Raw genomic sequence first — 26,325 nt, forward strand, 5'->3', positions numbered from 1 at the left:
AGTACCGCCCCTCCGACAGTGCGACGCTCCCGCAGTATCGCCCCTCCGACAGTGCGGCGCTCCCTCAGTACCGCCCCTCCGACAGTGCGGTGCTCCCTCAGTACCGCCCCTCCGACAGTGCGGCGCTCCCTCAGTACCGCCCCTCCGACAGTGCGGTGCTCCCTCAGTACCGCCCCTCTGACAGTGCGCCGCTCCCTCAGTACCGCCCATCCAAGCCCACTAACTCAAGACTGAAGGACTGATTCAATACAGAGACAGTTTTTATTAGATACAGGAAGCTTGTGCCCGGGATCCTTTCGAGGATTTTCCTCAACTGATGCTCATTGCTGGGAAAAGCTCCCAGTCCTTCCACCTGTTCCGTTGACCGGTGAATCCCTCACGAGTGACACTGAGGCACGTCTCCCAGTCACAAACATCGCTACGGCAACACCGAGTACAGTCGACGCAACTTTCAACTTAGGCAGAGGATTTGGTCAACCCATCGGCTGAGAGGAAGAGAGTAAAATGTCGGTTAATTCACTCAGAACCTGTCGCGTTGGGTTCCAAACATAGAAACATAGAAGATAGGAGCAGGAGTCGGCCATTCGGCCCCTCGAGCCTGCTCCGCCATTCAATGAGATCATGGCTGATCATCCAAATTCAGTACCCTGTCCCTGCCTTCTCCCCATATCCCTTGATCCCTTTAGCCTCAAGAAATATATCCAACTCCTTCTTGAATATATTTAATGAACTGGCCTCCACAGCCTTCTGTGGTAGAGAATTCCACAGGTTCACCACCCTCTGGGTGAAGAAATTCCTCCTCATCTCTGTCCTAAATGGCTTACCCCTTATCCTTAGACTGTGACCCCTGGTTCTGGACTCCCCGACCATCGGGAACATCCTTCCTGCATCTAGTCTGTCTGGTCCTGTTAGAATTTTATAAGTTTCAATGAGATCCCCTCTCATTCTTCTAAACTCCAGCGAGTATAAGCCCAATCGACCCAATCTCTCCTCATACGTCATTCCTGCCATCCCAGGTATCAGCCTGGTGAATCTTCGCTGCGCTCCCTCCATGGCAAGAACATCCTTCATCAGATAAGGCGCCCAAAACTGCACACAATACTCAAGGTGTGGCCTCACCAAGGCCCTGTACAACTGCAGCAAGACATCCTTGCTCCTGTACTTGAACCCTCTCGCTACGAAGGCCAACATACCATTTGCCTTCTTAACCGCCTGCTGCACCTGCATGCTTACCTTCAGCGACTGGTGCACAAGGACACCCAGGTCTTGTTGCACTTCCCCTTCTCCCAATCTATTGCCGTTCAGATAATAATCTGCCTTCCTGTTTTTGCCACCAAAGTGGATAACCTCGCATTTATCCACATTATACTGCATCTGCCATGCTTCTGCCCAATCACCCAACCTGTCCAAATCATACTGGAGTTTCTCGGCATCCTCCTCTCAGCACACACGCCCACCCAACTTTGTGTCGTCTGCAAACTTGGAGATATTACATCTAGTTCCCTCGTCTAGATCATTAATATATATTGTGAATAGCTGGGGTCCTAGCACCGATCCCTGCGGTACCCCACTAGTCACTGCCTGCCACTTGGAAAAAGACCCGTTTATTCCAACTCTTTGCTTCCTGTCTGCCAACCGGGAAACCGAACTTCAACAAGCTCACAGATACAGCGAATATTCTTTGTCCTCTCGCCAACCTTCCCTCCTGATGGGGGCTCCTTGTTTGATCTGATTGAGGTTTATGAGATGGTGACGGGCCTAGATTGTGCTCCTGTTGACAGCTTGTGCCAGTTCATTGGGTTAGGGGAGGACCAAGGGGGCCACAATTCTAATTTGTGTGAGGCCAGATCTCGGGTTAGATATCCGGGGGCGGTTCTCCTCCTAGACAATAGCGGGCCTCTGGAACAGGTGGCCCTCGCGTGCGGTGGACGGCGACTGGCTGAATTCCCTCGGGCGAGAACGGGACCTGTTTTTTTGGGGGGTTGGGTCAGAGATCACCTCTTACAGGAGGGCAGATGCTGCTGGGAATTTCAGGGCCCATGTGATCTCCCGGAGTCGACTCCGACCGCCTCGATGGGTGGGAGAGGATTTTCCCAGATCTTTCTCCCCCCAGATTGGCCCGGGGTTTTATTGCCTGATCTGGCTTCTCTCCTCGCCCTGGAGATTGCGCGGTTTCTGCTGGGGTGGGCGGTGCGTATGTCATGATAGACGAGGTATCGCCACCGTGTGGGACAGGCTGGGTGGCCCGGATGGTCTTTGCCTGTCCCTGTGTTCGTACGTTCATACGTAAGTCCAGTCCCACAGCCACTGGAACCCCTCTGGCAGCCCGTGCTGGGAGCCAGTTGTCCTGTGTGACTCTGGACTACGCCAACAGTTGGTGGGTTGGGTTTCCCGGCCCGAATCTGGTCCTAGTGTCCACACACGTGCTCGTTCAAGCAACAATCACCAGATCATGGCCAGGACCAGGGATGTTTCTTGATTTCCGCCCCCCGCAGCCCAGGGCACTGAGGACAGTTCTTCCACTCCTACCTCTGACCAGCCGAGATGAAGTATCTCAGTATCTCGGGCCCGAGCCCAGGGACCAAATGTGGGAGCTTCCTCACATCAAGCTCCATTATTCCTGGGTCATCCAAAACTCGCACCGACTCCTGTTCATCCATCTCCCCTGTGCTCGCTGACCTACATTGGCTCCCGGTTAAGCAAGGCCTCGATTTCAAAATTCTCATCCTTGTTTTCAGATCCCTCCGTGGCCTCCTCGCCCCCTCCCTATCTCTGTAACCTCCTCCAGCCCCACAACTTCCTGAGATATCTGCGCTCCTCTAATTCTGGCCTCTTGAGCATCCCTGATTATAATCGCTCAACCATTGGTGGCCGTGCCTTCTGTTGCCTCAGCCCTCAGCTTTGGAATTCCCTCCCTAAACCTCTCCGCCTCTCTCTCCTCCTTTAAGACGCTCTTTAAAACCGACCTGTAGGGGTTCGCAAAATTCCCCTATTTTCCCTGAAGATTGAACATTGCATTTTATTAAAAATGGTACCTCTGAGTTTCGAACTGTGTATGTTCCAAAGAGGTTTGAAAATGGCCGTCAGAAAGCATGGCCAAAAGACAAAAGAAAAGCAGCTAGCAGCTTGGAGTATGTCTGTGTGGGAGGATCTAGCAGTGGCTGTGAGTAAGACGTGCCAATCAAAGGGAGGTTCCCTTCTGAGCAATCGATGTTGTTTATTGACATAAGGGATTACAGCCACTTGAGACTAACCGCAAGAACAATCGGCTCTGTGTACACAGAAATTCAAACTCATTCAAAGCACTCACACACAATGGAGATACTGAAGCCATGGAACGGACTTTTGTTATGGAACAGATCAGTATGAATGAGGTTGTGAATCACCCATCATTCTGAACAATAGGGCAGTTGGATTCCCTTTTGTTTTAGCCCAGGTGAGCTCCGGATGTGGGCGGGAACATTTCGGCCCCACAGTGCAGACACCTTAACCCATTCCAACCACTTTGAATCAGCCAATCACAGCGTTTCTCTTGTGTATTGGAACTTTGGGCGCGAATTTTGCAGACAGCAAAACAAGATGAGCTCACCAGGTATAAAGATAGCTCCTGAGAAGCTATCTCTCTCTTACTTCACTGGACCACAGGTGAGCAGGGTTTCTGACTCCTTAGCGAGGCAACCTAGTAAGGAGTTAGGGGGGTGGTGATTAAGGGGAAATTGCTAAGATTGTTTAATCAACATTGTAGCCACTTACCCCTCGTTTTTGCCATCTGCCTTCCCCCATTTAAGCAATTTTACTGTAATTACTGTGTTCGTGTGGTATAGTTTAATATTTGATTATAGTTTCTTTTAGTTAATAAAGCTTGATTTTTCTCTCATCCAGGCCATTTGTCCGTTTGATATCATTAATTATAAGCCCTCCAGTCAGAACTGGAAGGTGGGGTCGCGATTCGAAACCGCTGTTTAAATTGGTTTACAGAGTAGCAGCAAAGGCTGCTGACCAGGCAAATTACCGTAAACCAGGTAAAAGATGCCCCCCCTACAGACCTCATTGACCAAGTTTTTGGTCACCTGCCCTAATCAAATCAAATCAAAATCAAATCAAATCAACTTTTATTGTCATTGTTAGTGCACAAGTGCAGTACAACGAAATGTAGGCTTGCGGCTCCCGAGAGTGTACAATTTGGATTAGGACACTTAAACATTCAACATACATTTATACATTTGGCTTGCAGTATATTAGCATAAATATGACCATAAGAAAGTGCATTGGCAGATGAGCAGGCTTTAGAGTTTATTTGTGGAGTTCAGTAGGATGACAGCCCTGGGAAAGAAGCTGTTCCTAAATCTGGCCGTACGGGTGCGAATGCATCTGTAGCGTCTTCCAGATGGTAGGAGGGTGAACAGACTGTGGCTGGGGTGGGTAGGGTCTTTGATGATGGACCGTGACCTCCGTAGGCAGCGTTTCTGGTATATGTGCTCTATGGTCGGTAGCCGGGTGCCGGTAATGCGTTGGGCAGTTTTGACTACCCGCTGCAGGGCTTTCCGGTCATGGGAGCTACAGCTGCCGTACCATACCGTGATACAGTTTGTCAGGATGCTCTCTATAGTGCAGCGGTAGAAGTTAGAGAGGATCAGGGGTGACAGATTACATCCCTTCAGCCTCCTCAAGAAATATAGGCGCTGCTGGGCCTTCTTCACCAGAGAGGAGGTGTTGAGGGACCAGGAGAGGTCTTCCGTGATGTGGACTCCGAGGAACTTAAAGCTGTCCACCCTTTCCACCTCCGCCCCATTGATGTGGATGGGGGTGTGACTTCCGCCTTTGGACCTCCTGAAGTCCACGATTATTTCCTTTGTTTTCTTGGTGTTAAGGGCCAGGTTGTTGGCTTGGTGTCAAATTTTTTGTCTTAAAATACTCCTGTGCCGCGCCTTGGGAGGTTTTACTACATTAAAGGCGCTATAGAAATACAAGTTGTTGTTGTTGTTGGTGGTGGTGGTAAGATTGAATTGCCGAGATGGATGTGGTGTATTTGGATTTTCATACTGACAAAGAGCTCTCCGACCTAATCCCACTGTCCAGCTCTCGGTCCGTAGTCCTGTAGGTTCCGGCGCTTCGAGTGCGTATCCAAGTACTTTTTAAATGTGATGAGGGTTTCTGCCTCGACCACCCTTTCAGGCAGTGAGTTCCAGATCCCCACCACCCTCTGGGTGAAGAAAGTTCTCCTCGACTCCCCTCTAATCCTTCTCCCAATGACTTTAAATCTCTGCCCCCCTGGTTACTGTCCTCTCTGCTCAGGGAAATAGGTCCTTCCTATCCACTCTATCCAGACCCTTCATTTTATACACCTCGATTAAATCTCCCCTCAGCCTCCTCTGTTCCAGAGAAAACAACCCCAGCCTCTCCGATCTTCCCTCATCGCTAAAATTCCCCAGTCCTGGCAACATAAGAACATAAGAAATAGGAGCAGGAGTAGGCCAATCGGCCCCTCGAGCCTGCTCCACCACTCAATAAGATCATGGCTGATCTGGTCCTAACCGCCAATCCACTATCACACAACCATCTCCTGAATCTAACAGAATTAGACACACAAAATAGGAGCAGGATCAGGAACATCCTCGGAAATCTCCTCTGTACCCTCTCTATTGCAATCACATCTTTCCTGTAATGTGGTGACCAGAACTACACGCAGTGCTCCAGCTGAGGCCTAACTAGTGTTTTATACAGTTGAAGCATAACCCCCCAGCTCTTGTATTCTATGCCACGGCTAATAAAGGCAGGCATTCCGTATGCCTTCTTAACCACCTTACCTACCTGTCCTGCTACCTTCAGGGATCTGTGGACATGCACTCCAAGGTCCCTTTGTTCCTCTACGTTACTCAGTGTCCTACCATTTAATGTGTATTCCCTTTCCTTGTTAGCCCTCCCCAAATGCATTGCCTCACACTTCTCCGGATTGAATTCCATTTGCCACTGTTCTGCCCACCTGACCAGTCCATTGATATCTTCCTGCAGTCTGCAGCTTCCTTCTTCAGTATTAAAACAAAATTAGTGCTCATGGGATTGGGGGTAATATACTAGCATGGATTGAGGATTGGTTAACAGACAGAAAACAGAGAGTAGGAATAACCGGGTCATTTTCGGGTTGGCAGGCTGTAACTAGTGGGGTACCGCAAGGATCAGTGCTTGGGCCTCAGCTAGTCACAATCTACATCAATGATTTGGATGAGGGGACCAAATGTAATCTATCCAAGTTTGCTGATGATACAAAGCTGGGTGGGAATGTAAGTTGTGAGGAGGATGCAAGGAGGCTTCAAGGGGATATAGACAGGCTAAGTGAGTGGGCAAGAACATGGCAAATGGAATATAATGTGGAGAAATGTGAAGTTATCCACTTTGGTAGGAAAAATAGAAAAGCAGAGTATTTATTAAATGGAGAGAGATTGGGAAATGTTGGTGTTCAGAGGGACCTGGGTGTCCTTGTACACGAATCACTGAAAGTTAACATGCAGGTACAGCAAGCGATTGGGAAAGCAAATGGTATGTTGGCCTTTATTACAAGAGGATTTGAGTATAAGAGTAAAGACGTCTTACTGCAATTATATAGGGCCCTGGTGAGACCACACCTGGAGTATTGGGTACAGTTCTGGTCTCCTTACCTAAGGAAGGATATACTTGCCATAGAGTGAGTGCAACGAAGGTTCACCAGACTGGTTCCTGGGATGGGGGATTGTCCTATGAGGAGAGATTGAGTAGACTGGGCCGATACTCTCTGGAGTTTAGAAGAATGAGAGGTGATCTCATTGAAACATACAAGATTCTGAGGGAGGATTGACAGGGTAGATGCTGAGAGGCTGTTTCCCCCTGGCTGGAGAGTCTCGAACCAGGGGTCACAGTCTCAGGATAAGGGGTCGGCCATTTAGGACTGAGATGAAGAGAAATTTCTTCACTCAGAGGGCGGTGAATCTTTGGAATTCTCTACCCCAGAGGGCTGTGGAGGCTCAGTCGTTGAGTAGATTCAAGGCTGAGATCGAGAGATTTTTGGACTCTCGGGGAATCGAGGGATCGGGCGGGAAAGTGGAGTTGAGGTCGATGATCAGCCATGATCTCATTGAATGGCGGAGCAGGCTCGAGGGGCCGAATGGCCGCCTCCCGCTCCTAATTCTGATGTTCTTGCGGCTTTGACTGCTGACTGGGTTGACAAAAACCGCCCTTACCTGAGGAACCGCTAGACTTGGAGGTGTCGGAAGCGCTGGACCGCCTGCTGGTTTGGCTCGGATTCGATCGACACGGTCCTGCCCGGTTGGTGAACTTTGCTAGAACGAGAAGAACCGGCAGATTGTAAATACTGTATTCCCCCTCCCCAAAATAGTCTTGTGCGGCCAAAATGATTCAGAGTGAAGGACAGTTCATCTCACCCGTCGCTCGAATCTCGAACTGGTTGCAGCCTGAAATGAGAAGGAGAAAGGTTAACAGTTTGACATCAGCCCCTGCAAGTGACGTACGTCTGAATGTACCCTCCCACTTTCTAGTTTACTTCACCTGGGCTCTCTCTGTTCCTCTGCTCCCCTCTCTCTCTCTCTCACACCCTCAGTGGACAAGGATTATCACTGAAACTGGTTAAGCTTTTGAAAGAACGAAAGACTCCCGTCTCTCCAGCGCCTTTCCCCACCTCAGGATGTCCCAAAGCGCTTCACAGCCAATGAAGGACTTTTTTTGAAGTGTGGTCACTGTTGTAATGTAGGAAACGTGGCAGCCAAGTTGCGCACAGCAAGCTCCCACAAACAGCAATGACTGAGAGACGAGAGTGAGACCCACTGAGCCACAGCTGACACACTTTTGCCCCATAATATCTGAAGCATTATTTACAATATTGATCTATTTCAAGGCTGCTTTTATGTTGTCGTTCCCCCAACGATCCCATTAACACGGAGAACATGATGTCCTCTGATATATACCTGGTCGTGTCTAACTCTGACTGCTTCCTTTGGTAAGCACATTCCTTCTCCTGCGACGATCAATTATATTCGTAGTTCTCTTCACATATTGAATCCCCATTTTTAAACACACCGATTATAGGCAGTAGGTCAAACTATTTGGGCCCTTTGTTAAAGTCAGGGTGAAGACTGGTGCCGGCCTAGGCTCCCAACGTAACCTGTAGCATTAACGATAGTTTAGAGTTGGGGAAATAGCTTACGATTGAAGGCGCAGTGATACAGAATCCCAGTCGCCACGGCAACGCTCATTCCCACGATCCCCAACACCGCTCCGATGATGATCAAAGCTTCATTCTCGGCGTTCCTGTTCCGCTCTGAGGGAAGGACAGTTGGGGGGGGGGAAGTCTTGTGATTTCCAGTTTTACTTTGTGCTTTGCAACCTGAACAATAGGACCGTCCCCCCACACCCATCCGGTTACACAGCTGTGAAAGCTACCTGATGTGGCATCGTAGACTGCAATTATACAGGGCCTTGGTGAGACCACACCTGGAGTATTGTGTACAGTTTTGGTCTCCTTACCTAAGGAAGGAGATACTTGCCATAGAGGGAGGGCAGCGAAGGTTCACCAGACTGGTTCCTGGGATGGCCGGATTGTCGTATGAGGAGAGATTGAGTAGACTGGGCCTGTATTCTCTAAAGTTTAGAAGAATGGGAGGTGATCTCATTGAAACAGGAGGACACAAATAACCTTCCAGAGATTTCGGGGAACAATTCAGTGGGCTTTGCGCCCAGTTTCCGCCCAAAGAGGGCTTCTGCGCCACTAGAGGAGCTTGCGCTGATACTCAGCGCTGCGTTAATGGCGGCGGTAGCCGGTAGCGCTGCGCCGACACCGATGACGTCATCGGTGTGCGCAGTGCCCCGGTTCCGCCCCGCTACCGGCCCGACCCCCATATTTAGTTGCGGCCGCCTCTTCCGCAGCGGCCGCAAACAACGTTCAGCAACCGGGGCCGTCCTGCAGCCTTATTGGGGCGAGTTAAGGCGGAGGTGCGGCCGGCCGCTTTTTCGGCGGCCGCCTGCCCGCACCTCCTTCCCCGGCCTCCTCCACCTCCCCCCCGCGGCATTGCCGGCTGCTTTCCGGGAGCCCGGCACTTCTCCGTGGTGCCGGGCTCATTTGCCGGCACTAGCGAGCGGCGATCTCGGAGTTGCAGGCACCTCCCCCGTAAGAGAAGGAGGAAGGCCTGCAGTACCGCAGCCTACCGCTCCGCAGCGGGTGGCGCTGCAGCACCTAGCGTGCCGAAATTCAGTTTCAGCGCCCCAAGCGGGGGCGGCCACACCCTTGAATTGCGGCCGGCTTCGACTTGGGGCGCTGAAACTGAATTTCCGGCGGGCGCACGTGGCTCCGCGCGCAGCGGTAACTTTTGGGCGCAAGACAGCTGGCGGGCCCAACGTGAATTTCTGGCCCATAGGGTCTAATGAGAGGGAGGAACTGAAAGAAATCAGTATTTGTAGGGAAATGGTGTTAGGGAAATTGACGGGATTGAAGGCCGATAAATCCCCAGGGCCTGATAATCTACATCCTAGGGTACTTAAGGAAGTGGCCCTAGAAATAGTAGATGCATTGCTGGTCATCTTCCAAAATTCTATAGACTCTGGAACAGTACCCATGGATTGGAGGGTAGCTAATGTTACCCCACTATTTAAAAAAGGTGGTAGAGAGAAAACGGGGAATTATAGACCGGTAAGCCTGACATCGGTAGTGGGGAAAATGCTAGAGTCCATTATCAAAGATGTAATAGCAGAGCACTTGGAAAACAGTGACAGGATCGGACAAAGTCAACAAGGATTTACAAAAGGTAAATCGCGCTTGACTAATCTACTGGAATTTTTTGAGGATGTAACTGGTAGAATAGATAAGGGAGAACCAGTGGATGTGGTGTATTTGGACTTTCAGAAGGCTTTCGATAAGGTCCCGCATAAGAGATTGGCGTGCAAAGTTAAGGCACATGAGATTGGGGGCAAGGTACTGACTTGGATGGAGAACTGGTTGGCAGACAGGATGCAAAGATTTGGAATAAACGGGTATTTTTCCGAGTGGCAGGCAGTGACTAGTGGGGTACCGCAGGGATCGGTCCCAGGACCCCAGCTATTCACAGTATATATTAATGATCTAGACGAGGGAACTAGATGTAATATCTCCAAGTTTGCAGACGACACAAAGCTGGGTGGGCGTGTGTGCTGTGAGGAGGATGCCGAGAAACTCCAGTGTGATTTGGACAGGTTGGGTGATTGGGCAGATGCATGGCAGATGCAGTATAATGTGGATAAATGTGAGGTTATCCATTTTGGTGGCAAAAACAGGAAGACAGATTATTATCTGAACGGCAATAGATTGGGAAAAGGGGAAGTGCAACGAGACCTGGGTGCCCTTGTGTACCAGTCGCTGAAGGTAAGCATGCAGGTGCTGCAGGCGGTTAAGAAGGCAAATGGTATGTTGGCCTTCATAGCGAGAGGATTCGAGTACAGGAGCAAGGATATCTTGCTGCAGTTGTACAGGGCCTTGGTGCGACCACACCTTGAGTATTGTGTGCAGTTTTGGTCGCCTTATCTGAGGAAGGATGTTCTTGCCATGGAGGGAGTGCAGCGAAGATTCACCAGACTGATACCTGGGATGGCAGGAATGACGTATGAGGAGAGATTGGGTCGATTGGGTTTATACTCGCTGGAGTTTAGAAGAATGAGAGGGGGATCTCATTGAAACTTATAAAATTCTAACAGGACTAGACAGACTAGATGCAGGAAGGATGTTCCCGATGGCGGGGGAGTTCAGAACCAGGGGTCACAGTCTAAGGATAAGGTTTAAGCCATTTAGGACTGAGATGAGGAGGAATTTCTTCACCCAGAGAGTGGTGAACCTGTGGAATTCTCTACCACAGAAGGCAGTTGAGGCCAACTTATTAAATATATTCAAGAAGGAGTTAGATATATTTCTTAAGGCTAAAGGGATCAAGGGATATGGGGAGAAGGCAGGGACAGGGGACTGAATTTGGATGATCAGCCATGATCTCATTGAATGGCGGAGCAGGCTCGAGGGGCCGAATGGCCGACTCCTGCTCCTATCTTCTATGTTTATATGAAACATATCAGATTCTGAGGGGGATTGACAGGGTAGATGCTGAGAGGCTGTTTTCCCCCTGGCTGGAGAGTCTAGAACCAGGGGTCACAGTCTCAGGATAAGGGGTCGGCCATTGAGGACTGAGATGAGGAGGAATTTCTTCACTCAGAGGGCGGTGACTCTTTGGAATTCTCTGCCCCAGAGGGCTGTGGAGGCTCAGTCGTTGAGTCTATTCAAGGCTGAGATCGAGAGATTTTTGGACTCGAGGGATATGGGGATCTGGCGGGAAAGTGGAGTTGAGGTCGATGATCAGCCACGATCTCTTTGAATGGCGGAGCAGGCTCGAGGAGCCGAATGGCCGACTCCTGCTCCTAATTCTGATGGTCTTCTGACAGTGAGCTGGAGGATATGGTAGAAGTTTGGGAGAGACGGTGAAGGAAGTGGATTCTTTGTGAACTTCCATCACTGACTGGGGAGAGGCCTCGAACATGCGGGATATCGAGGTTCCACTTATCTGATTAGCAATGCTGGCGTATTGCCGCCTTTGTCCTATTGCTGCCGGTGTAAACTCTGGGAATGACCCACATCTGGTATGATCTCTGACTGTGATGCTGAGAATCTAATGCAAAGCTCACAGAATGTTTAATTGGACAGAAAGGCCCCTGGGGCTTAGCAAAACGTTAGCAAGTCAAGAGGAATGGCTTCCCCCAAAAGGATAGTCAACTGGTGGAAGTTAGCAATGAACAGGAACACAGTAGACAGAATGGGCGGGGTCACATGGTGATTTTATAAAATTCGCTCATGGGATGTGGGCGTCGCTGGCAAGGCCGGCATTTATTGCCCATCCCTCATCGCCCTCGAGAAGGTGGCGGTGAGCCGCCTTCTTGAACCGCTGCAGTCCCGTGTGGTGAAGGTGCTCCCACAGTGCTGTTAGGGAGGGAGTTCCAGGATTTTGACCCAGCGACGATGAAGGAACGGCCGATATATTTCCAAGTCAGGATAGTGTGTGTGACCTGGAGGGGAACTTGGAGGTGGTGGTGTTCCCATGCGCCTGCTGCCCTTGTCCTTCTAGGTGGAAGAGGTGGCGGGTTTGGGAGGTGCTGCCGAAGAAGCCTTGGCGAGTTGCTGCAGTGCATCTTGTAGATGGTGCACACTGCAGCCACGGTGCGCCGGTGGCGGAGGGAGTGAATGTTTAAGGTGGTGGACGGGGTGCCGATCAAGCAGGCCGCTTTGTCCTGGATGGTGTCGAGCTTCTCGAGTGTTGTTGGAGCTGCACTCATCCAGGCAAGTGGAGAGTGTTCCATCACACTCCTGACTTGTGCCTTGTAGATGGTGGAAAGGATTTGGGGAGTCAGGAGGTGAGACACTCGCCGCAGAATACCCAGCCTCTGACCTGCTCTTGTTGCCACAGTATTTATGTGGCTGGTCCAGTTAAGTTTCTGGTCAGTGGTGACCCCCCAGGATGTTGATGGTGGGGGATTCGGCGATGGTAATGTCATTGAATGTCAAGGGGAGGTGGTTAGACTCTCTCTTGTTGGAGATAGTCATTGCCTGGCACTTCTGTGGCATGAATGTTACCTGCCACTTATCAGCCCAAGCCTGAACGTTGTCCAGGTCTTGTTGCATGCGGGCATGGACTGCTTCATCGGATGAGTTTCTGGAGAGAGTGAGGGATACGGCGATTGATCTTTATGACAACAGGATGGGTTTGTTGGGTCTACTGGCCTTTGCCTGTCTGAGCTTTCCCGAGTCGCTAACCTTACCAAGAGGCACCCTGAGTTTCCCGTTGATGGTCTCGTGTTCCACTTGACAGGAGTACGAAGGGTCAGCATCTCCGTTCAATGAGAGGATGCTCCACACTTGAAACGTGCCGTCCCTTTGAGGTACAACTCGGGTTCTCACTGGTCCGTTGACAGTGACGGCCCCGTTCCTGACCCAGCTCACTGTAATCTCACGGGGGAAGAAATTCTTCACCAAACACACCAAATCATTCCGTCCAGCATTCTTCTGAAGAAAGGCTCTGGTGAAAGTGGGAGCTGAGAAAACAGACAAGAATGGATTGTGGGTTATATTGTGGACAGTGTAGAGGGAGCTTTACTCTGTATCTAACCCGTGCTGTACCTGTCCTGGGAGTGTTTGATGGGGACAGTGTAGAGGGAGCTTTACTCTGTATCTAACCCGTGCTGTACCTGCCCTGGGAGTGTTTGATGGGGACAGTGTAGAGGGAGCTTTACTCTGTATCTAACCCGTGCTGTACCTGCCCTGGGAGTGTTTGATGGGACAGTGTAGAGGGAGCATTACTCTGTATCTAACCCGTGCTGTACCTGCCCTGGGAGTGTTTGATGGGACAGTGTAGAGGGAGCTTTACTCTGTATCTAACCAATGCTGTACCTGCCCTGGGAGTGTTTGATGGGACAGTGTAGAGGGAGCTTTTCTCTGTATCTAACCCGTGCTGTACCTGCCCTGGGAGTGTTTGATGGGACAGTGTAGAGGGAGCTTTACTCTGTGTCTAACCCGTGCTGTACCTGCCCTGGGAGTGTTTGATGGGGACAGTGTAGAGGGAGCTTTACTCTGTATCTAACTCATGCTGTACCTGCCCTGGGAGTGTTTGATGGGACAGTGTAGAGGGAGCTTTACTCTGTATCTAACCCGTGCTGTACCTGCCCTGGGAGTGTTTGATGGGGACAGTGTAGAGGGAGCTTTACTCTGTGTCTAACCCGTGCTGTACCTGCCCTGGGAGTGTTTGATGGGACAGTGTAGAGGGAGCTTTACTCTGTATCTAACCCATGCTGTACCTGCCCTGGGAGTGTTTGATGGGACAGTGTAGAGGGAGCTTTACTCTGTATCTAACCCGTGCTGTACCTGCCCTGGGAGTGTTTGATGGGACAGTGTAGAGGGAGCTTTACTCTGTATCTAACCCGTGCTGTACCTGCCCTGGGAGTGTTTGATGGGACAGTGTAGAGGGAGCTTTACTCTGTATCTAACCCGTGCTGTACCTGCCCTGGGTGTAAGGACCGGAACTCGGTGGACCCAACTGCAGTAAGGCAAACTGAGGCGAAGGTTAGGTTGCAAAACAAAGGTAGACTTTACTTGACATAAACAAAATAACAACAGCACAGAATACAAGCTCGCAGGCCAGCAAGCGGTATAACCAGGCAGTGCAACTCAAGACTGAGCAATGAACATAAACTGAACACCACTTAAATAGTAGGCATCTAACAATGCACAGGTGAATACAATAATGAATAAAGAAGGACCCAATTAAGAGAGTTCATGGAGCCCTCTGGTGGCAAGGCGAGGCAGAATCTGGGTCATTCCTTACACTGGGAGCGTTTGATGGGACAGTAATTGAGCAATTTATTAATTTCAGGCTCTGAATCCACAGACCGTACAAATCTTCCCGAGGGCACAGTTCCTATCGGAATCTTCCTCCAGCCCCACGGTCCAGCCGACACCTCTGAGGCTCGACCGCTGTGTGTCCACCTGTCTCCCTGTCCCACCATCGGTGGAACGGCTTTGCACCGTCGCACCCCTATCTTACAGGCATTCCCTTCCCAAACCCTCTGCCTTACTGCATTCCGCCCCCAAAACCGACCAGATCGTCCTCCCACTCTCTGCTCGCTGTCTGAATTTCTCCCCCGCTCTCTCTGTGTGAACAGAAAGAAATAAACAGGCTTTCATCTCCCCACCGCCTTTCACCACCTCAGGACATCCCAAAGTACTTCACAGCCAATGAAGGACTTTTTTTGAAGTGTGGTCACTGTTGTAATGTAGGAAACGCGGCAGCCAATTTGCGCACAGCAAGCTCCCACAAACAGCAATGTGATAATGACCAGATCATCTGTTTTAGTGATGTTGGTTGAGGGATAAATATTGGCCCCAGGACACCGGGGAGAACTCCCCCCTGCTCTTCTTCCAATAGTGGCCGTGGGATCTTTTACATCCACCCGAGAGAGCAGACGGGGCCTCGGTTTAACGTCTCATCCGAAAGACGGCACCTCAGACAGTGCGACGCTCCCTCAGTACCGCCTCTCAGACAGTGCGACGCTCCCTCAGTACCGCCCCTCCGACAGTGCGGCGCTCCCTCAGTACCGCCCCTCCGATAGTGCGGCGCTCCCTCAGTACTGCCCCTCCGACAGTGCGGCGCTCCCTCAGTACCGCCCCTCCGACAGTGCGGCGCTCCCTCAGTACCGCCCCTCCGACAGTGCGGCGCTTCCTCAGTACCGCCCCTCCGACAGTGCGGCGCTCCCTCAGTACCGCTCCTCCGACAGTGCGGCGCTCCCTCAGTACCGCCCCTCCGACAGTGCGGCGCTCCCTCAGTACCGCCCCTCCGACAGTGCGGCGCTCCCTCAGTACCGCCCCTCCGACAGTGCAGCGCTCCCTCCGTACCGCCCCTCCGACAGTGCGGCGCTCCCTCAGTACCGCCCCTACGACAGTGCGGCGCTCCCTCAGTACCGCCCCTCCGACAGTGCGGCGCTCCCTCAGTACCGCCCCTCCGACAGTGCGGCGCTCCTTCAGTACCGCCCCTCCGACAGTGCGGCGCTCCCTCAGTACCGCCCCTCCGACAGTGCGGCGCTCCCTCAGTACCGCCCCTCCGACAGTGTGGCGCTCCCTCAGTACCGCCCCTTCGACAGTGCGGCGCTCCCTCAGTACCGCCCCTCCGACAGTGTGGCGCTCCCTCAGTACCGCCCCTTCGACAGTGCGGCGCTCCCTCAGTGAGACCCACTGAGTACCGGACGACACCTTGGACGAGTTTGTAAGTGTAAGTTGCTGTGTTTATGAAGTACCTTACCAATTTTTTTCAGTGTGGTGTTGCTCGATCTTGCTGCCTGTTTCGTTTTCTCGCAGACGCGCTCAATAAAGTGTGGAACAGACGCCATGTAATCCTGGTCTGAGTTCCTCTTGTTCACCTCGAGCTGTGCAACAGGCTGAACGGCAACCAGTTGTTTCTTCGCTGCATCGTAGAACATAATGGTGGTGCCGTCGAAAGCATCTTTCCAAAATACATTGGCCAGCTTATTATCGCGATACATGCACCCACATTCCTTCTGATAGACGTGCAGATCTGAAAACGCAAAACGCAACAGAACGTCACAGGAATTGGAGGGCCTCGAAAAGGACGACCGGCTCGTTCTGCCGTCCAGGCCTTGGATCGGGATCGGCCAACTTGGGCAGTCTGATTTTATCCCCAGCGTGGATCTCCCGCGGCATTGCTCCCGGTAAATCAGGTGATACAACCGGAATGCGCTACCGGCTGTATTGTTCTGCTGCTGTTACGTGCAAGGTGTATTATTCTGCTGCTGAGACGGAATTGCTCGGGTCAGCTGGAGGCTAATTGCAGTTCAGCACATCCTGAGGTCAATAAGATCAGGGCTGATCTTCGACCTCAACTCCACTTTCCCGCCCCGATCCCTCGATTCCCCTAGTGTCCAAAAATCTCTCGATCTCAGCCTTGAATAGACTCAACGACTGAGCCTCCACAGCCCTCTGGGGCAGAGAATTCCAAAGATTCACCGCCCTCTGAGTGAAGAAATTCCTCCTCATCTCAGTCCTAAATGGCCGACCCCTTATCCTGAGACTGTGACCCCTGGTTCGAGACTCTCCAGCCAGGGGGGAAACAGCCTCTCAGCATCTACCCTGTCAATCCCCCTCAGAATCTTATATGTTTCAATGAGATCACCTCTCATTCTTCTAAACTCTAGGGAATATCGGCCCATTCTACTCAATCTCTCCTCATAGGACAATCCCCCCATCCCAGGAACCAGTCTAGTGAACCTTCGCTGCACCGCCTCCAAGGCAAGTATATCCTTCCTCAGATACGGAGACCAAAACTGTGCACAGTGCTCCAGGTGTGGTCATCAGCTCCTGGCTAGTAAGCAAGCAGAAAATGTTGGTTGTCATCTTCTGTTCCTTGCAAACTACTGCCCCATTCTTATCTATTCAGCCGGAGAATATCCTGCAATGGCTTCTCTTCACTGTTACCTCTGGCGATCTTCCCAAGGGTCCATCCTCGGCCCGCTCCTATATCTCATCCGCACGTTGCCCCTCGGCGACATTGTCCGAAGACCACGCTGACAGGCTTCAATTGCACGCCGGCGATACCCAGCTCGACCTCACCGCCACCTCCCTCTGAACCCCTCCACTGCCTGGGTGAATGTCAGGCCGCTTGCCTCACCTCCAGGTCCTCCGATTAAACCCGGGGGACAGCCCAAGCCACTGCCTTGGGTCCTCCGCCGCAAACTCCGGCTCCCTCGCCGGCGATTACCGCCCCCTCTGCCCTGGCCGCTGTCTCGGGCCGAACCAGACTGTCCGCGACCTCGGCATCCCCAGCTGAGCATCCGACCCCCGTATCCTCTGCCTCGCAAAGACGGCCGACTTCCAGCTCCGTCACACTCACCCGTGCTTTGATTCATGCTTGCAATCCTGATTTCCGACACTCTTAGAATTGCAGAGTTTGACTGCACAGAGGCCATTCAGCCCATCACTCCTGCGCCAGCCTTCTGACACAACCCTCCACTTAGTTCCACGTACACTTTTAATTTTTCTTCAAATGTTTATCCACTTCCCTTTGAAAAGCCTTAATGTATTCTGCTCCCAGCACAGTTTCTGCTAGAGCGTCCTAGGGCAAATATTGGGTATCGCCCTGTCTGGGGCGCTAATATCGGCCGGGCGCAAAGTTTAGCGCCTGGCGCTAATTATCGCCTCCAACTGCAAAATTCGTCTCTATCGCCCCCCCCTGGAGGTGATTGGAGCGCTAAATCAGGCGCTGCACACCCCTCTTAAGGCGCTAACGTCAGGGAGCGAGGCGCTACCTCAGAGCGCTCCCGAAGCTCAGGCGATGCCCATTACCATGGAAGCCAGACAGACCGGCGCCGGTCAGTTCTTGAAGGGGAGGGGCCACCTTGCTGTTTCTCTAGATCTACCCTATCGGTTCCCCTTAATATCTTGAAAACTTCGATCAGATCACCCCTTAACCTTCTCTGCTCTAAAGAGGACAATCCCAGCTTCTCCAGTCTCTCCACATCACCAAAGTCCCTCATCCCTGGTACCATTCTGGTCAATCTCCCCTTAACCTTCTCTGCTCTAAAGAGAACAATCCCAGTGACGTGCCATCAATAACTCAAAGACAAGGAGTTTAAAGGATTCAACTGAAGGCTTTTAATCACTAAGAACATTGCAGGTCTTTCCACATCGGGTTCGTCTGATAGAATGACTCATACAGCTCTTGAGACCTTTATATAAAAGACAGGGGTGTAGCCAATACACACAATAGGGAAAAGGGGGCGGTACACACAATACAAAGCAGGTAAAACACAGGGGCTGATGAAGGCATATATTTCATCACACCCAGCTTCTCCAGTCTAACTGTACAAATTACTACACGGTGTTATATACAGGTGTGGTCACTACTGGTACTGCAGTATACAGGGGCTGTAAAAGATAGTTCCTCTCTTAAAGGTACATACATTACAGAGAACAATCCCAGCTTCTCCAGTCTCTCCACATCACTGAAGTCCCTCATCCCTGGTACCATTCCGGTCAATCTCCCCTTAACCTTCTCTGCTCTAAGGAGAACAATCCCAGCTTCTCCAGTCTCTCCACATCACTGAAGTCCCTCATCCCTGGTACCATTCTGGTCAATCTCCCCTTAACCTTCTCTGCTCTAAGGAGAACAATCCCAGCTTCTCCAGTCTCTCCACATCACTGAAGTCCCTCATCCCTGGTAACATTCTGGTCAATCTCCCCTTAACCTTCTCTGCTCCGAGGAGAACAACCCCAGCTTCTCCAGTCTCTCCACATCACTGAAGTCCCTCATCCCTGGTACCATTCTGGTCAATCTCCCCTTAACCTTCTCTGCTCCGAGGAGAACAATCCCAGCTTCTCCAGTCTCTCCACATCACTGAAGTCCCTCATCCCTGGTACCATTCTGGTCAATCTCCCCTTCACCTTCTCTGCTCTAAGGAGAACAATCCCAGCTTCTCCAGTCTCTCCACATCACTGAAGTCCCTCATCCCTGGTACCATTCTGGTCAATCTCCCCTTAACCTTCTCTGCTCTAAGGAGAACAACCCCAGCTTCTCCAGTCTCTCCACATCACTGAAGTCCCTCATCCCTGGTACCATTCTGGTCAATCTCCCCTTAACCTTCTCTGCTCTAAGGAGAATGTAGTGTCCGCCTATCAATAACACACGGACTGCAGGAGAACGGTAATAACAGGTGTTTACTGAACAGAGGGTATGCTAGAACTAACTGTACAAATTACTACACGGTGTTATATACAGGTGTGGTCACCACTGGTACTGCAGTATACAGGGGCTGTAAAAGATAGTTCCTCTCTTAAAGGTACATACATTACAATTCCTCCCCTTTTAGATAAACAGTACATAACATTCATTTAACAATTAAATAATAACTAATTACAATTACAATTTTCTTTGCACTATATACATTAGCTGAAAGTAATCATTTATAAATTCAGTCTTTGAGGAGGCTTCCTGATCCTGTCTGGATAGCGCCTTTCTCGAGTATCCTGTTCTTGCGGCGGAGTCGATTCTAGCTCATTGTCATTGGTTGGTTCGTCAGCTTCCAATACCACTGATTCTGAGGTAGACGCAATCTGTACTTCGGGTTCATCACCAGGTACGTATGGGCGAGGCATGGGGTTGACTTGTTCCTGTGACTCTAGAATCTGGTCAACATGGCGTCTCACGATGCTCTCTCCAACGTCCACTGTGTACATTAGTGGTCCCTGCCGTGTGCATATCGTTCCTGGCTGCCATTTTTCTGTTCGGTAGTTGCGGGCCAAGACTGGTTGCCCTATCTTGAAGCTCTTGGTTGGCTTCTCATTGATGTGCTGGAATTGCTTATTCTCAACATCTCGTCTTATGTTTGGTTTGAGCAAATCCAGGCGACATCTTAACCTTCGGTTAAAGAACACCATGGCTGGAGCTTGGTTGGTGACTGCATGTGTCGCATTCCGGTAAGCAAACAAGAAATTATCCACCTTGTGTTGCAGTGGTATGTTGTCGTTATACATCGCCTTTATTGTTTTTTTAATGGTTTGAACAAACCTCTCAGCCAATCCATTTGTGGCTGGATGATATGGGGTGGATGTGTAATGCTTTACCCCATTATTCCTCAAAAACCTCCGGAAATCCTCGGACACAAACTGTGGTCCATTGTCGGAGCAAATCTGTTCTGGCAAGCCATTCCTGGCGAAGATGGTCCGTAGGACTGCAATAGTTTTCTCCGTGGTGGTGGAGGACATTTTGATGACCTCTGGCCATTTTGAATGTGCATCCACGGCGATTAAAAACATTGAGTCCATAAATGGACCAGCAAAATCAATGTGTACCCATTGCCATGGAGATGAGGGCCACTCCCATGGGTGTAGCGGGGCCTGTGGTGGAGCGTTTTGGACTTTCTGGCATCCTGTGCATCTCTTGGTCTTTTCCTCGATTTCTTTATCGATTCCCGGCCACCACACAAATGCCCTGGCTAGGCTCTTCATTTTTACCCCTCCCAGATGACCCTCATGAAGCTCATTGAGCACTCTATCTCTCAACTTGGGTGGAATTACCACTCGGGATCCACACATCAAGGTCCCCCGGCACATTGACAGCTGTTCTCTCCTTGGCGAGAATGCTGGCAACAGTGAGTCGCCATGTGTTGGCCATCCCTTCACCGTCAAATCATAGACCCGAGAGAGTGTCGGGTCATTTCGGGTTTCCTTCTCTATACTTGAGTTTGTAACAGGTAGACATTCGACTATGGTCGAGTGGAATATCTCAACAGGGTCCACTGCAGGTGCTTCCTCCACCGTAGGCAGCGGCAGGTGCAACAGCCCATCAGCGTTTCCATGCTGTTTCGTGCCCTTATACTCTATGTCGTATTGATGTGCCCCTAGAAAAAGGGACCATCTTTGCAGCCGTTGCGCTGTCATCACCGGAACGCCCTTCTTTGGGTTAAAAATGGAGACAAGAGGCTGGTGATCAGTCAGTAAGGTGAATTTCTGCCCGTGCAGATAGTGATTGAACTTCTTCACCCCCCACACTAGGCTGAGGGCCTCCCTGTCAATCTGGACGTAGTTATGCTCGGCTGAGGTTAACGAGCGTGATGCAAAGGCTATTGGCCTCTCTGAACCGTCAAGGAATTTGTGCGACAGCACCGCTCCAATGCCGTAGGGAGACGCATCACATGCCAACCGAATCAGTAGTGTTGGATTGTAGTGGGCCAATACTTCTTTTGAAGTGATTAGGCATTTACATGGCTGAAAGGCACGCTTACACTCATCACTCCATTTCCATGCTACTCCAGTTTGCAGCAGGGCGTTCAGTGGGTGCAGAATTGTAGACAAATTTGGCAAGAACTTATGGTAGTAGTTCACCAACCCGAGGAACGACCTCAGTTGCGACACATTTTCCGGTGCTGGAGCCTTGACTACTGCCTCAATCTTTTCTGGGGACTTATGTAACCCCTCTTCATCAATCATGTGGCCACAATACGAGATTTGTTTCCTGAAAAACTCGCATTTGGGGCGGTTGGCTCGTAGCCCATATCCTTGTAATCCAGTGAGCACCTGCTCCAGGTTGGCAAGGTGTTCACTGTCATTTTCGCCCGTAACCAGGATGGCGTCCAAATAACACTGGGTCCTGGGATCCCTTGCAGGACTTGTTCCATCACCCTCTGCCAAACAGCCGGAGCTGATGCTACCCCGAATACCAGCCGATTGTACTGGTAAAGACCTTTGTGAGTGTTTATCGTGAGGTATTTTCTAGATGCTTCTTCTACTTCCATTTGTAGATACGCTTGGGCCAGATCAATCTTCGTAAAGCATTTCCCTCCAGATAGTGAGGCGAAAATATCTTCTATCCGCGGAAGTGGATATTGTACTGTGTGAAGGATTGGGTTCACAGTTACCTTAAAGTCCCCACAGATGCGAACCTTCTTCGGCTCCCCAGGCGTGCTGCTCAATGATTTCTTCATTACAGGAACGATGGGTGTGGCCCACTCACTCCAGTCCACCTTGGACAGCACACCCGAACGCTCCAGACTCTCCAGCTCTGCTTCGACGGCTGGGCGGATCGCATACGGTACCGGTCTGGCCTTAAAAAATTTTGGGTTTGCGTTATCTTCAATTTTTATCGTTGCCGTTACGCCTTTTAGAGTCCCAAGTCCTTGCTGGAACACCTCTTTTGCGTCAGTTAGAATTTTTGACAGTCGTCCAGGTGTGACGTCGTCATCCTTTTTGTCAGCCACAGTTAGCGCCTGAATGGAATGCCAATCCAATTGTATTTTTCGGATCCATTCACGTCCCAATAATGGTGGCCCTCCATCTTGTAGTATATATAGATACAGTTTCTGTGTTTCCTTGCCGTTGTATTTAACGGGCACCCTTATTTTTCCTCTGGGGTAGACTTTTTGCCCCGTATATGTCTTCAAGACAATGGACGTGTCCTTCAAGGGTATGTGTGAGAATAGCCGCTCGTAGTCTCGTCGATTCATGACTGTTAGGGCTGATCCTGTGTCCAATTCCATCTTTACTTGGGACCCTGCTATCATGAGGGTGACCCAAATGGTTCGGTGATCCTCCTTTGCGATCACGTTGTGTAAGTTTAGACAACTTAGTCTCCTGCTCCCGGAGTCATTATCACTCTTCTGATCTTCTGAACTACTGTCCGTCATCTTTTGTACTTTCTTGTACTTTTCCTTAGTAGTTCTTTTAGTGTTGGTTTTCTTTCCCGACCTGCAGACTCGTGCTATGTGTCCCACTTTTCCACATTGCCTGCATACTTTGTCCTTAAACCAGCAATCCTTCTGGTCATGGGTTGTTCTGCCGCAGCGATAGCACTTTTCTGCTCCATATGCCATTTCATTGGTGCTATATTCTTGCGGTTTCTGTTGTATTTCCGCAGCTCCCCGTGCTGCTGCTTCGTAGGATACTGCCACGCTGAAAGCCTTTTCTAGCGTATGGTCCTTTTCCGAAAGTAGTCGTTTCTGGGTTCCTTCACTCTGGAGCCCGCAGACAAACTTATCCCTTAAGGTATCTGCCAGTCCTGCTCCGAACTGGCAGTGTTTCGATAACTTGCGTAGTTCCGTAAGATAGTCAGCATTACTCTCGTCTTTGTGCTGGTTTCTTTTATGGAACTTGAATCTTTCTGCTATCAGTAGCAGTGTAGGGTTTAGATGTTCCTGTAAGATATTGACAATCTCTTCAAAGCTTTTCTCAATTGGTTTAGCTGGGGTAATTAAATTCCGCAATAGGCCGTACGTTCTCGCGCCCATCAAATTCAATAATACCGACGCCTCCTTTTCATCGGCCACCTCATTTGCCTTGCAGTACACTTCAATTCTTTCCACATACGTGGTCCAGTCTTCTATTTCGTTGTCGAAAGCAGTGATGCTGCCACTCTTCGGCATCTTGGGTGGTTTAAAATGGCGCCTCCCGTGCTTTTCCTTCTTCCCCAATGGATTAAAATGGCGCCTCCCGCGCTTTTCCTTCTTCCCCCTGCTGCCAATGCTGCTCCTAGCGTTCTAAATAGTAATGGCGGCGCCCCACGGCTTTCTGCGCCTCTCTCTTTTGTTAATTAATTTTCTTAGTTTTATTCTTCTTCGACGCTGTCCACTGCGCGTCTCTTTTCCTTCCCCCTTTTTTATTTTCTTTAACGCTGCCCGGCTCTTGAGCACCGGCCGCGCCCTGTGCGCTCCACCCTCTCTTTCTCTTTTCCTTCTCGACGACGCTGCTCGGCCCCCTTGCAGAGCCGCTCGATCGAGCTCTAGCCCGCCGCAGTCCAGGAAGGGTCAGCGCACTACCTGCTACCAGCCCGATTTGCTGGAACACCTTGACTGGAGAGCCAAGCCCAGCTCTCCACAGCTTCCCCTGCGATTCTCTGAACTCCGATGGATCACTGGGCGGTTGCCCACGGTCGACGCCCATTGCTCTGGCTTCGACCTCCAAGAAGCTTCTTTTCAGGGATGGATCCCCGTGAGGTGATGCAGTACTGCAGGTGAGTTTGAACCTGCTCGTCGCCAGTGTAGTGTCCGCGTATCAATAACACACGGACTGCAGGAGAACGGTAATAGCAGGTGTTTACTGAACAGAGGGTATGCTGAAACTAACTGTACAAATTACTACACGGTGTTATATACAGGTGTGGTCACTACTGGTACTGCAGTATACAGGGGCTGTAAAAGATAGTTCCTCTCTTAAAGGTACATACATTACAGAGAACAACCCCAGCTTCTCCAGTCTCTCCACATCACTGAAGTCCCTCATCCCCGGTACCATTCTGGTCAATCTCCCCTTAACCTTCTCTGCTCTAAGGAGAACAACCCCAGCTTCTCCAGTCTCTCCACATCACTGAAGTCCCTCATCCCTGGTACCATTCTGGTCAATCTCCCCTTAACCTTCTCTGCTCGAAGGAGAACAACCCCAGCTTCTCCAGTCTCTCCACATCACTGAAGTCCCTCATCCCTGGTACCATTCTGGTTTGAAGTACAGATTTAGATACACACCGGAAGAGCAGTCAGCTAGAACGTCAGCGCGAGCGAGGGTTTTCAATCACCCACTTACCACTCCAACCCTCTGCCACCTCCAGAACAGAAACCGCCACCACAACAGCAGCCACGACCGTCCAGGCGCAGAGAGCCGGCATCTTGAAAGGGTGGCGATGGATCGCCGCGGAAGTCCGGACTGAAGGTGCGAGTGATTGAAGTGAGCAGTCCGCTAAGACTCACTGTGAATTCCTTAGATACTAACGCTTGATTTATTATCCCGACTCCACCCACCAAAGCTATCAGACTGGAGTCTTCATCTCCAGTTACACCTGTGACAATCATGGGAACCTCCCCTTGACGGACAAGAAATGTTTCAAGAATTAATTGACTTCTTCTTCCTCATGCCTTTCTCAGAGCGTCCATTAAAGGGATGGTTTCTGTTAAAGGGATAATGTTGTAAAAAGTGACTGGCGGGATGCCCTTTGGTGAGGTGTGGCCTGTGTCGATCCTGCGCCACGTGTTGTGCTGAGATGGGTTGGTCACCGGACCACTCCTGATACCCACCAGTGAGGGCTCAAATTCACACTTGTCAGTGGCCTGAGGACCATCAATTGACAGCCATTCACTTGCCCTTCTTGCCGCTTTGGTGCACCGTATGCGCTGCTCACGATGCGGTCTCCTCTACACTGGGGTGACCCAGACGCAGATTGGGCGACCGCTTTGCGGAACGCCTCCGCCCAGTCCGCAAGGGTGACCCCGAGCTTCCGGTCGCCTGTCGCTTTAATTGTCCCCTCCACTCCCACTCTGACCTCGCCGTCCTCGACCTCCTACGCTGTTCCAACGGAAGCTCAACGTAAGCTCGAGGAACAACACCTCATCTTTCAATTAGGCTCTTTATAGCCTTCCGGACTCAACATCGAGTTCAACAATTTCAGATCAGAACGGGGAGATGGAGTTAGGTCGCAGATCAGCCACGAGCTCATTGAATGGCGGAACAGGCTGGAGGGGCTGAACGGCCTCCTCCTGTTCCTAATGTAACAGGCTCGAGGGGGCTGAACGGCCTCCTCCTGTTCCTAATGTAACAGGTTCGCTGGGCTGAATGGCCTCCTCCTGTTCCTAATGTAACAGGCTCGAGGGGCTGAACGGCCTCCTCCTGTTCCTGATGTAACAGGCTCAAGGGGGCTGAACGGCCTCCTCCTGTTCCTAATGTAACAGGCTCGAGGGGCTGAATGGCCTCCTCCTGTTCCTAATGTAACAGGCTCGAGGGGCTGAACGGCCTCCTCCTGTTCCTGATGTAACAGGCTCGAGGGGGCTGAACGGCCTCCTCCTGTTCCTAATGCAACAGGCTCGAGGGGCTGAACGGCCTCCTCCTGTTCCTGATGTAACAGGCTCGAGGGCGCTGAACGGCCTCCTTCTGTTCCTAATGTAACAGGCTCGAGGGGCTGAATGGCCTCCTCCTGTTCCTAATGTAACAGGCTCGAGGGGGCTGAACGGCCTCCTCCTGTTCCTAATGTAACAGGCTCGAGGGGGCTGAACGGCCTCCTCCTGTTCCTAATGTAACAGGCTCGAGGGGCTGAATGGCCTCCTCCTGTTCCTAATGTAATAGGCTCGAGGGGCTGAATGGCCTCCTCCTGTTCCTATGTATCTATGTACTCCTCCTCTGGCTGTGGTTTTCCGGATTGGGAATGCCAGGAGAGCTCAGCCTGGGAAGGCCCAACGTTCCTGAACTCCAGACAAGCTCCCCGCTTCATCTGAGCAGTGGCCGTGATCAGTTGGGTAGAA

At 51.0% G+C, this 26,325-nt stretch overlaps 1 protein-coding gene across 1 annotated transcript; it reads right to left on the reverse strand.

The window, feature by feature from the left end:
- Positions 1 to 242: 242 nt before the first annotated feature.
- LOC147086703 (SLA class II histocompatibility antigen, DQ haplotype C beta chain-like) lies at positions 243 to 24,775 on the reverse strand. Its single transcript, XM_085978846.1, has 7 exons — positions 24,620 to 24,775; positions 15,840 to 16,112; positions 12,811 to 13,083; positions 8,195 to 8,308; positions 7,416 to 7,445; positions 7,215 to 7,313; positions 243 to 485 (listed from the first exon to the last, which is right to left on the reverse strand). Exons 1-7 carry the CDS (start codon positions 24,699 to 24,701, stop codon positions 457 to 459), a joined length of 900 nt encoding a protein of 299 aa, XP_085834972.1. The 5' UTR covers positions 24,702 to 24,775; the 3' UTR covers positions 243 to 456.
- Positions 24,776 to 26,325: the final 1,550 nt, after the last annotated feature.

This window comes from Somniosus microcephalus, unplaced genomic scaffold (assembly GCF_052327205.1).
Source record: "Somniosus microcephalus isolate GS21.2 unplaced genomic scaffold, FLI_Smic_1.0 unresolved_chr7, whole genome shotgun sequence".
Lineage (NCBI taxonomy): Eukaryota > Metazoa > Chordata > Chondrichthyes > Squaliformes > Somniosidae > Somniosus > Somniosus microcephalus.

Bases quoted from the DNA above. Each gene is read 5' to 3' on its own strand.
- LOC147086703 (XM_085978846.1), bottom strand. From the start codon at position 24,701: ATGCCGGCTCTCTGCGCCTGGACGGTCGTGGCTGCTGTTGTGGTGGCG. The intron at 8,309-12,810 runs GTAAGGTTAGCG...TCCTTCCCTCAG, and splicing joins GAAACTCAGGGTGCCTCTTG to AGCGGAACAGGAACGCCGAG. The intron at 486-7,214 runs GTAAGGGCGGTT...TCTTCCTCTCAG, and splicing joins CAAGTCTAGCGGTTCCTCAG to CCGATGGGTTGACCAAATCC.